This window comes from Boleophthalmus pectinirostris, unplaced genomic scaffold, assembly GCF_026225935.1.
Source record: "Boleophthalmus pectinirostris isolate CB_2022bp ecotype Guang Dong unplaced genomic scaffold, ASM2622593v1 HiC_scaffold_11, whole genome shotgun sequence".
Lineage (NCBI taxonomy): Eukaryota > Metazoa > Chordata > Actinopteri > Gobiiformes > Gobiidae > Boleophthalmus > Boleophthalmus pectinirostris.
This window is the reverse complement of record NW_026570994.1, coordinates 2,768,501-2,780,950: the sequence shown is the minus strand read 5'-3', so window position 1 is coordinate 2,780,950 and position 12,450 is coordinate 2,768,501. Positions and strand designations below refer to the sequence as shown.

General features: G+C 38.0%; 1 protein-coding gene across 2 annotated transcripts in view; it reads left to right on the top strand.

The window, feature by feature from the left end:
- The window catches only part of gk (glycerol kinase), a 40,972-nt gene that overhangs the window by 20,111 nt on the left and 8,411 nt on the right, over nt 1–12,450 (top strand). For both annotated transcript variants that reach the window (XM_055164350.1, XM_020936559.2), the window contains 7 exons: nt 1,358–1,438; nt 2,195–2,273; nt 3,398–3,494; nt 3,625–3,709; nt 3,907–4,027; nt 9,757–9,900; nt 11,405–11,491. In XM_055164350.1, coding sequence (XP_055020325.1) covers nt 1,358–1,438; nt 2,195–2,273; nt 3,398–3,494; nt 3,625–3,709; nt 3,907–4,027; nt 9,757–9,900; nt 11,405–11,491 — 694 coding nt within the window. The remainder of the gene's footprint in view (nt 1–1,357; nt 1,439–2,194; nt 2,274–3,397; nt 3,495–3,624; nt 3,710–3,906; nt 4,028–9,756; nt 9,901–11,404; nt 11,492–12,450) is intronic.

Below are 12,450 nucleotides of genomic sequence, written 5' to 3'. Positions count from 1 at the left end.
GTTCCACCATCTCTTCAGTAGTTAATGCTAGAATATCTGGTCTGGAGCAACGGTCTGCCCTTGTACACAGAGCCAATTAGAGGTGTTGAAAAATAAAAATACCTTGAATAACATGTGTTCTTACTCAGAGGCTCACCCCTTTACAGATCTGACCTGTAACTTTACCTGGTGGTCTTAATGGAAAGAGAGGAGTTTAATACCATACTGTGGAACATTCCAGGCAAAACACAAACATCCATGAAGACTGTCTACTTGAAAAGTTTTTAATAGTACTCTTAACAGATGAGAGATATACCATCTACAAGTAAAACTGAAATCGATATGCAGATTTAGAATACTGCATGCATCAAACACCACACAAAACAGAATAATAATTACTATATTTTTCTAACTATAAGTCACACCGGACTATAAGTCACACTTTTTAGGGGAAATGTATTTTATAAAATCAGAGATAAGGAACCGACATTTCCTGTGTAAAGTCAAGTTGGAGTAATAACAACAGAAGAGAGAACAACAGACTGTTAACGTCACATATGAACAGTTCTTCAGATAAACTATAACAGAAACAACAGAACAGAACAAGTTTAACAAACTCTCCATCTCACTCCAAATCACTAAATCTATTCAATTCTTCATCCTCGGTGTCACTTCTGAACAACTCGGCCTCGACCTCCGGAGGTAAACAGAGCGCCGCTCCCTCTTCTGTGTTGCTGTCGTCAGACTCAACATCAGTGCCAGTTAGAATTATTCCGGACTTTCTGAATCCCGACAGGATGGTTTTAGTTGTCTTTATGTTTGTTTAAATGTTAAATTGTTCAGTGGTGCAGAAGTAATGGTGCGATCGACTGACATGATACAGACAGAACAGAGGCTCTTTCTGCAGGAGACATGTGCAGTAGAGTGAAGTGACAGTGGTACAGGAGGAACAGGAGCATCAGATACTCACACACAAGACTAGAACCTCTCCACGCTTCACTATGAAAATTTTTATATATAAGTCGCACCTGAGTGTAAGTTACAGGAAACGCCCAAACCACGAAAAAAAAGTGCCACTTATAGTCCGAAAAATACGGTATACAGTAATTAGTCATATATTTCTGTGTAGATCCATCAAGCTTTACTTGATTAAAAAGTTTAATTTAAATACATGCATATCTGGATTTGAGTTTAACACCACATTCATTTTAGACTAATTTCCAGTAAAATGAGTAGTTTCGAGTGGGTTGAGTGTGATCTTATACATTGGAATTCCTTTTATAGCTTTTATAAGGTGCAAACTGGATATAATAATGTTTTGTAGAAGTATTTACGTAAAGGCTTGTGTCCCTCACTGTGAGTATGTGTCCTCTCTCAGCCTGTGATGTCTGACCACGGCCTGCTGACCACTGTGGCCTACAAGCTGGGCAGAGACAAACCTGCCTGCTACGCTCTCGAGGTACACACTCCACTGTACTTGTACTCAACCGTACTTGTGTCAAATGTAAATCACTTTCCCAGGCACCATGGAAACTAGAGATGTGCAAAAATATCAAAATATCTTATCATTTAATGTGATGATACAGTATTGATGTAATGGGCTGCTGCATCGATACATCGCCAACAGTATTTTTGGGTATATTTTACTAACTTTTGTTACAGAGCTACAGTTTTGTTGCCTGAGGACGGAAACTCATTTGACATTTTCACTGTTTTGATGATTAAAATGTTTGTGTTTCTTATGAACTTTGCACAAGAAGTGATTTAACAAACACTTTTAGTATCACTGCCATAATTTTTTTTTTTTGGGGTATGTAAACTGCAATCTGTAGGGGAATACATTTTAAAAGTAGCCTTCAACACTGTGTATCGTATCGTGGCCTATGTATCGAGTTATGTATCGTATCGGCAACTTCTTAATACCCAGCCCTAATGGAAACTGTCATGTCTTGTATGTTTTTTCTTCATGTTTTTTTCTGTATTTATTTTGTATCAAATTTACACGTACGTAGATGATACATTTTGCTCACTGTAAAATGCAATATTGATAAAATGGCTTCATTATAGAAACAGGTATATACTGTAGATTCTGTCCAAAACTGTACAACTGACTCCTTCTCATCGTAGCATTTCACTATTATTTAGTCAAAACATGATTACAAGACTTTAAAAGTACACGTTACTTAAAATGTCTCCCTTAAATGTCTTTGTTCAGGGCTCAGTTGCCATCGCTGGAGCTGTGGTCCGCTGGCTGCAGGACAATCTGGGGATCATCGCCTCTCACGAAGAGCTTGGTACGTGCACCTTCTGTCACTAGGGGGCAGCAAACACGTGCAAACTGTAATGGAAACTCTAATGGAGCTGTAATACACTACTATACTACTCTGTACGCAAAGTTAGGAGTGCAACCTATTGACAATTTTCTAACTTTTGTAGCTTTTGGAAGTAGTTTATTGTCAATAGATTGCATTCATGTCCGAGAATTTTATACTGTCATTTTTTTTTTTTTTTTAAGAAATATCCAAACGTATGATCCACAAATGTTGAACCTTAACCTTTATTTTACACATCTTCATAACAAATATCTATTCCAATGTTTAACAAAGACTGGGTCGTGACCCTCAGATGGGTTGCTAGAGATTTCTTTGGGGGTCACCTTGTCACGATCTGCGTGTAGGTCTGTGATATACACTTCTGATCTGTGACATTATCGTCATTCTGAATCAGTGTTTCATCAGAATCTCCTGCCCTCAGTAGGGCCAGTGTTTCTATGCTTAATCCTTTCACTACTACATATATGTATGAATTAGCATTTTCTGTGCTCACAAAAATGAAGACAAAGCACAGAAACAGACTGAAGGCTGCTCCTGAATCCTGCAGCCGGACTGGAGCGCGCTAAAAACACAGACAGGCCCAACTATCTCATTAGAAATGTTCAAATGTTAAGACATGTTTGGTATAATTTCTAATGTTTTTTTGTAATTATATTAATAATTGTATTAATATTTTATTGACTATTTAGTTCCAGTATTGCTGGTTCAACTGATTGTTGAAAAGAAAAAGAAATGTGCTACATTTAATGTCCAAACAGGCGACTTCTGGATCCTTTTATTGCTGCTTCAGTGACTGTTTTTCATTGTTTCAAACTTGAGTAATACTAACTGTTCAGAGACACGATCACTCAGTCAACAATAAAATATCCTCATTAATGTTCAATAATGATCAAATCCGCATTTATTTTGTGATTTATGAATAATGTCTGTTGACTTGGGTTGCGAAGGTTTGTGACTTTTAAAATATGTCCCTAGAAAAAAAGTTTGGCAAACACTGATCTATACAATATATTCTCTGCCATGTAATCTATTTTTTGCAGCTCTTTAAATTGACCTAGTTTTGTTTGTTGTGTTTTTGTACACAGAGAAGCTGGCTGCCAGCGTGGGTACATCGTATGGCTGTTATTTTGTCCCTGCATTTTCGGGTCTGTACGCCCCCTACTGGGAGCCCAGTGCCAGAGGGTGAGATGACCTTTTAGAATGCAAATAAAATACCTCATAGATACGTTATGACTTTACCCGAAATGTTCCGCGTTGCTTTAAATCTCTAATCAATAGTAATAAATGAGTCATAAAATACTATTTTCTCCAGGATCATCTGTGGTCTGACTCAGTTCACCAACAAACGTCACCTGTCGTTTGCTGCGCTAGAGGCCGTCTGTTTCCAAACCAAAGAGGTAATGACCACTTTATCTGCATCATCACATCTGTCACATGTTCAAAGGTCAAAGCTTTAGGGATCGAAATTATGTTTCTCTCGATCCCATGTGCACAGAAACAACAAACATCATCTCAACTCTCACAGTCACCAGAGATAAATAATAAAAATAAAACCTGTGCTCGGACAGATACCTTAAATTTCTCTTTTGTTTAGATTTTAGACGCCATGAACCAGGACAGTGGCATCCCCCTGACTCAGCTGCAGGTGGACGGAGGAATGACATCCAACCGCTTACTCATGCAGCTCCAGGCCGACATCCTGTGCATCCCCGTGGGTACGATAACAACACAGACTTTAGAGAGCTTTTTTGTGTATTTACTACATTTAAATGTTTCCAGTTGTCAAAATATTTTATTATGAAACACATTATGCAAAATACAACAATTCTCCATAAATACACAAAACATGATGCAAAACTGTGCCCAAAAACTTGACAAACCTGTTGGGATGTGCAGTAGTTTCTTTAGCAGGATGCACGCTGATTGTGTTGTGGTAGAGCTCTGAAGGGGGAGTGACTTAGAGCGCCAAAAACAGAAGTGAAATTTATAAACACAACACAAGTTAACATAAAAAGCATTTTTACATTTTATATACTAAGGGAGAAAAATAAAAACAAACATTTGAAATGAACCTAAATAAAAACAAAATAGATCATAATTTGAACACTTTAACACAAAGATTGTACTCTACTTGTTTGTAGAAGTCCAAACTACAGGGTTAGCAGTAGAGCATTGTTGTCGATACAATACATACCTCGATACACAGGCCACGATACGATACACATCTGGATACAGTGAGCTTTTGATTCGATATATTTCAAATTGATTCGATATGGTTCAATAAAAAAATAAAGGCTAAATCTTGGCTGTGATACTAAAAGTCTTTATTAAACTACTTCTTGTGCAAAGTGAATATGTCAAATATGGTGCATAAATGAGTTTCCTTCCTTCAAACAAGCAACAAAATTGCGCTGTAAGAAAATAATTTAGTAGAATATACCAAAAAAAATAGACAAGGCAAGTTTATTTGTATAGCACAATTCATAGGCAAAGTCATTCAAAGTGCTTTACAGAATAAGAAATACATTAAAATCACAATACAAACAAATCAAAACATAAATAATCATTATAAAATTTAAAAGAAAAAGAGACATTAAAAGAGAGAGAAGAGCGCAGAATAATAACTTTTCAGTCATATGCAGCTAAACAGAACTGTTTTGAGTCTGGATTTAAACAGAGTCAGAGTAGAGTCTGTCTCACATGTTCAGACTGTTCCAGGTTTCAGCTGTGTGAACCTGAAACGCTGACTCCTCGTGTTTAGTCGTGACTCTGGGCACCAGCAGGAGGTCGGTCCCTGAGCTCCTGAGAGTGTGAGATGGTTCATATGACACAGATGGACTTTGGTGTTCGGCCATGGAGAAATACTCTGTGATGTATCAATACAGCAGCCCACAATATCAATACTGTATCATCACATTAAACCAGGGGTGTCCAAACTTTTTTCATCAAGGGCAAGATGAAGCAGAGGGCTGATGAAGGGCCGTAGACTGGTGCTCAATACAGTGAATACTTGAAATATGTGCATGTTTAACATGTTAGAATGAGTCTTTATTCATGATAAGATTGTTAAAAATACACACTAATATTTAATATTTAGCTTTATCAAGGTAGACTTTCAAAAAAAACTTGCAGTAAAAAGTTCATTTTTAATTGATGCAAGGTAATTTGGGCCAATTCACCTGGAAGCCTGAGGGCCAAGAAAAAAATTGTCTGGGGGCCGCATTTGGCCCTCGGGCCATAGTTTGGACATGCCTGTGTTAAACGATACGATATATTGATATTTTGATATTGTTGCACACCCCTAGTTAGCAGCTTTGACACTGAATAAGACCCCATGGAGACACAGGGAGGGCATGTGACACATTTCAGAACATGTTTGTACAGATCCAAACTACAGCACTAGCAGCTTTTACAGAGAAGAAGATATTTAGCTGTCTGTGGAGGAAATGATGCTGCTTCAAAAACAGCTGTGACGATTTCCTAACTATGTGAAACTCAAATCAAACTGCGATTTCGATTTGATTGTGGTTCATCTTGCAGCTCTACATGCCTCTTCTGTGAGCACGCCTTGGACATGCTCCACTGATCATAACATGCTGCACTTTCACATTCTGTTTGGAGGACTTAGGAATTCAAAAGGACATCATAAGACAATGCATGATTTGATAAGGGCGTGTTATTGAAGACAGTCCCCACAATCTGATTTTGATAACTTGAGACCTTTTATTTTTATTTTCTTGACATGCGCTGACCTTTTCATGTGTGATTTGATAACACATGAAAAGGACTGGGGATATAATCAAAATAGAATTGCAGTTGATTCAGTCATGTCTAATGGTCAGTAAAAGCATCTGGTGTTTGGAGGAAGACTATTATTTGTTAGTTGGAACTTGACTTAACTTTTCTAAAAACATGCAAAAACAGAGACAGTTCATTTTAAATCGTTTGCAGTGGTCTGAAGTCATTCCTCACTTACCTTGTGCATTCTGAACATCTTAATTATTCTCTGTGATGAATTTATAAGTGCTTGTTATAACTCTCAGAGAAAACAACTAGCATTTATTTATTTATGTACTTGTAAAGGAACGGTGTGCATTAATGAAGATTAAAAATATAAATATGTAAAGATTATAGCAGCATGGCTCATTTCCATCTTCAGGCAGGTTGATGTGAAATCATCTACAGGACGGAGAAAAGTACAGCAACAACCAGAGGTGGGACCAAATCATTGTTTTGCAAGTCTTAAGTAAGTCTCCAGTCTTTGACCTCAAGTCCGAGTCAAGTTTCAAGTCAAAGACAGGCAAGTCCAAGTTGAGCCTCGAGTCACTGGTCCATAAGTTCAAGTCAAGTCCAAGTCGTCTGCTTTGAGCTTCAAGTCATTTCAAGTCTTTAAATCAAAATACCAAAATATAGCTTTGATTTTTGCAATTTATATGAATTTTAAGATAAATTGGACTTAAAAGTCATTGTAGATTTATATATGAGTATTTATAGAAGAGTTGTAGATATTAATTTAGTTCATTTTTCCTTTTTAAATGTCTTGAGAAGATCTTAGTGTGGCTCATTTCAAACAGAAAGAATTCAGATTTAAAAGTGCTTCTCAAGTGACAGGGCTCAAGTCCAAGTCAAGCCCCAAGTCACTGACCTTCAAGTCCAAGTCGAGTCCCAAGTCTTAGTCCATTTTATCAAGTCGAGTGTCAAGTCCTAAAAATAGTGACTCAAGTCTGACTCGAGTCCAAGTCACGATTTGCAAGTCCCACCTCTGGCAACAATCACACAAAAGTACATAATATCAACACACTCATTATACACACAGTTCATTTCAGACAGTTTATCTGAAGTTCAAAGTCAAGAGTTAAAGAGTTAAACAACCCCTCAATATAAAAAAAATGTAATTTGGTTAAACGTGGTGACATATTTGACCACTGAACATTGCTGTTTTAAAGCTTTAGAAACCGCTGCAGTGTTGAAAGTTCTCGTACATGAGCTGCTCTGTGTTCCATGTTTGAGCTGCTCGATAAGCAAAAGTGTCTGTCCAAAAACTTTCTAAAACTTTTCCTAAACGGCACAGAGCAGTCGTCTCTAGAGCTGCTCTTGTGCGATTTGAATTTCTTTTCACAAACTCCTTTAGAGGAGGTGGAGCAAGATTATTAAAAACTTTTAATGCTAACACACTTCCTCTTTAATCATACAATACAGAGCTTCATATTTAATTGACTGATAGATTTTTTATTTTTATTTACTTGGAGTATATGTATATTATAAGATATTGTAACATAAACACAGCTCACTTGATCAGGAGTGAAAAGAGCTTATACAATATATCTGTACTGGAGCAAGACGTTTTGCTCAAATTCATGGGAAAAATCTACACAGGCCCTTTTGTTTCTTTTCATTAAAAAAAAAACTAAAAACTAATCAAAACAAGTACTAAGTGAACGTTCCAGGAGGCTTTTGGGTTATATAAATAAATAATAAAAGCCACACCTGTGCATCCTAAACTGAACTGGTTTGTGGTTATCACCTTTTGCATACTTTTACATATAGGCTCAAGTCTACAAGGAAATTGGCCTGCTTTTCACAATCATAACCCTGTCATGATTTCCTCCAACTGTTCAGCTATTTAAACCTACAAAAACAATGTCACAACCTAGAATAACTGAACAAGAACATCATCATCAGAACATGCTTGTACAGATCTAACTTTTGATAAAAAATGTATAAAGATGATTCATTGTTCTAAGTACATATGGCAGGTTAGACAGCACATTTCACAAAACAACATAAATTATTCATTATTTATTGTAAGATTTTACTGAAAATTTGTTTTTCAGATTCAGAAAACTTTAGTGATCCCATGGGGTAATTCATTTGCAGCATTCTTAGATAGAACATTATACAGATTATAGTGCAAAACATTCTGAAAACTGTAACCTTAGAATCGAGCAATTTAATATCAGAGGGCCCAAAAGAATTAGAGAACCGGTTAGTCTTTCATACTGTAACCTAAAACCGACACCCTGAAAGCATCATAATAAAGTCAGGAGCCAGAGGATGTAGGAGCTGAGCCAGGAGACTCTTTGTTTTGCTCAGCACTCGCTCCTCCAACAGAGAACGCAGCTCCCTCAGTTTGACCCCTGTGATTTTTGAGCAGGTTTTAACAGTGTTCTGCAGTTTATTTTTAATTTTCAAGGACAGGGACTGAAACCAGCAAATGAAAGAAAAAGTAAGCACACTTTCAATAAAAGAAGAAATAAAAGTCATTAGTTATATTACAATATTACTGCATTTAAAATGGAAGGCATTACATTACTATTGCATTACTTTAAGTTACTCTCACCAAAATAACTGAAGATGCTTGCGCCCTATAATGGACTGAACCAGGACTAAACCAGGACTGAACCGAGGACTGAACCGAGGACTGAACCGAGGACTGAACCGAGGACTGAACCGAGGACTGAACCAGGACTGAACCAGGACTAAACCAGGAATAAACCAGGAATAAACCAGGACTAATCTTGGACTAGAACTTGGATCGCGCTTTGCAGAAACCCTGTCTGCAAAGTGCGATCGGGCGTCAGCTGCAGTTCGCTCCGTGGAGCGTGGAGTTCTGCGTAGGTCCTTTTGCCCGCGGTCACCTGACGGTCTACACAGGTGCGTCTCCGGTGTTTCAATGCAGCTGGTATCCTGGTGATTTTAGAGAATTTGTTTGAAGAAAAACCCACCACTTCAATCCTGGTTAAAAAAGCATTGTAACACGCATTACTGACATTAGGGTTAGGGTTAGGGTTCGGACATTTGTACCGAGTAAAATATTACAATTTTCTTATATTACTGCGTTACAGCAAAAAGCAATGCATTACTGTAATTCGTTACTTTTATAACACATTACTTCCAACACTGCTCGTTTGACATTGTTTTCAGTGTTTAGATCAAATCTCAATTTATTCTCCAGATATTGTAACTATTGACAATTTTGACAACATCACTGTGGGTGACACTAACGCTGCGGGAAGGTGCACGTCTAAAATCAATCGCCATGTCCTTAGTATTCCACAGTTGGACTGTTTTAGTGAAGTGTATAAGTGTACTTTCTGGTTGGACAGGGGCAACAGACATGACGTACACAGAGGTCATTTGAAGACACTTAAAGAGCTTTGCAGGGCAGCGTTCATTCACTCCACACTCAGTGCTGAGACGATACTACTGTGGACAACCTGCACCGTCCGACCACGCCCAACACACACACAACACTTCTGAAATGTGACAAGATCAACAAGCTTTGACAAGAGGTCCGGCTACTAGATTCCATTCAGCGCAACGTCATGTATTTTTGTTTGTTTTTCTCTTTCAGAATTTTTCTACAAACTCACTTAACTGATGTAAAACTGAACCAGATTTAAAACACAAATGAAATCAAAGTGCTCTTGTGTTGCTCTTACAGTGAAGCCGTCGATGCCTGAGACCACAGCTCTGGGGGCAGCGATGGCGGCTGGAGCTGCAGAGGGCGTGAGCGTGTGGAGCCTGAACCCCGAGGACCTGAGTGAAGTCACCTGTGAGAAGTTTGAGCCACAGATCAACCCTGAAGGTACCACGTGTCTGTCCTAATGTCACTACTACGACTTCAATCTCAAATGAAGTACTAAAGAATAGACTCGGTACTCAATACAGATTCTGATACCACGATGATAATTAATATTAGTGTTTCCCACAGACCAAGTAGTATTGTGTGCCCCCCATCCCCTGATCAGACTGCAATTCACCATCCCACCCCCAATCCCACCCCGCGTTGGACTGTGAGGCGCCAGTACAGTTTGGTCAAATCAAAATAATGTTAGAGGAAGATCTGTATTTCAAGTTTCATGTTGAGAATTACTTACCAAAACTGATGTTAAAGTTTAGTTTTAACCTGACCTTTAGATTCTTTGACATTCGGAATGAATTACAAAAAAATCTTGAGGTTTTTATTTCAGATACTTAACTCAAGACCTGCTCAACCAATATTCATTTGCTTTTGTATGTAACTTTTTTTGGTAAAACAAAATAAACAGCATAATGTAACAATGATATTATTATATATCATATTATTATGAATTATATTATTGTATTATAATAATACAAGTTAAATAAATAAAATACTATAATTAGACTTAAGAAACTACTAAAGGTACAACAAGACGACTAAATGAAATAATGAAGCAGTATGAGCCTGTGTGGTGCATATGCATGTCCTGTCAGAATAACTCATTTTATGAGGCTTTCAGAAAATAACTCCAGTGCCTGATCATAAGGGGCCTCCTTGTGTTTTGGCACATTCATATCTTGGGTTTGGGTCAGGCCAGGCTACCTCCGGACCACGCCCAGCTTCGTTACAGTTCTGAGTGTTGGGAAAGGTCTGCGTAGACCGTCGGGTGACCAGAAGTAAAAGGACTGTCGCAAAGCCCCACGGGGCTAAGCACAACCGTCGCCCGATCGGACTTTGAGGACACCCTAGGAGGAACAGTTTTCCATCCCACCGCTGCGCTGCAGGCAGAGAGAGTCGGGTCCAGAGAGCAAAAAGTGCAAGTGTTTTATCAGTGTAAGACGTGTAATCAATTTGTGGTACTCGATTTTCTTTCTGTGGGAAACACTGTAAAACTCATTCTTTAGATGGTGTGGTTGTCTTTAAATTTGTTTTATAAATAAAAATGACTTGACTTGACTTAATAATATTAAATGGTAGTACTTCCTTTTCTATTCCCAAGTGGCGTTATATGTGTGTAATCCTCAGTGGTGCAGGTAGGTTCCATAGTGTCCATGTGTGTAGACTAGTCTATGTGCTCTTCTACTTGTTCTGATACAGCTCAACATCATTCTAAAAACATTCGGGAAAGCTTCATTTCAGTCTCGTGATTCTGACTTTTTTCTTTTAGTATCAATACTTGCTCAAATGTGTATCTCAGTATCTTAGATGTTTTATAATAACAAGAACATCTCAACCATATCCAGAGAAAATGTTCTCAGGAGGATAAATACTGAACCCCAAAATAAAGTGTGCAGCTATAATTGATTGAAGCATAAGTTGTGTACAGGCTGATGTGTTTGTGTTGCAGAGAGTGAGTTCAGGTACGCGCGCTGGAAGAAGGCTGTACAGAAGGCCATGAACTGGGAGACCACGGAGCCGCTGGGGAACGGGAATGGTACGTCACCGTGTTCATATACACACTATTGGTCAAATGTTTGGACACACTAACTATCCAAAATACATCACAACCAGTGTTGGGGAGTAACAGATTACATGTACCAGAGTTACGTAATCAGAGTACAAATTATGAGTAACTGTATTCAGTTACAGTTACTGTTTCAGTGAGTGGTAATTGGATTACAGGTACTTTGTTGAAATAAATGGATTACACAGAGGTATTTTCTTGTTTTCACATTTTGGGCTATTCCATTTTTTTTGTTTTGTTTTGTTTTGTTTGGTAATTCCACCCATTGTCGGACTCTAAACCAGGTCTAAATCCAGGTCCAAACCAGTTCTAAACCAGGTCTAAACCAGGTCTAAAACCAGGTCTAAACTAGGTCTAAACCAGGACTAAAGCAGGAATAAACCAGGACTAAAACCTGGTCTAAACCAGGTCTAAAACCAGGTCTAAACTAGGTCTAAACCAGGACTAAACCATGCCCCATGGACGTGTCTCCTCGTCTTCTATCATTAATATTTTTAATTTGGTTCAGTAAAGTCTGGGCTTTTTATTTTCTTTTAGCAGATAAAACTTCTTATGTGAAGATTTCCTCATCTTTGCTTCTCTACAGCAAATCAAGTAATCCAAAGTATTCAGATTACGTTACTCACTTTAAGTTATTTAATGGATTCTGTTACAAACTACATTTTGGGGTATGAAATCTGTAATCTGTAGGGGAATACATTTTAAAAGTCACCTTCCCAACACTGATCACAACATATTTAGGAAGACGGAAGACAAAGTTACGGACTGCATATTGTTTTGGTTTTTTTTGTATTTTGAAAAAAACCAAACACCTAACCCCCCCAAAAACAACGTAAAATAAGAACAGTGCTGTCTCTTCCCTAATGAAACACAACCACAGAAACTATCCCTACATAAAATAACAACAAAAACAGGACGTCTGGACAAAA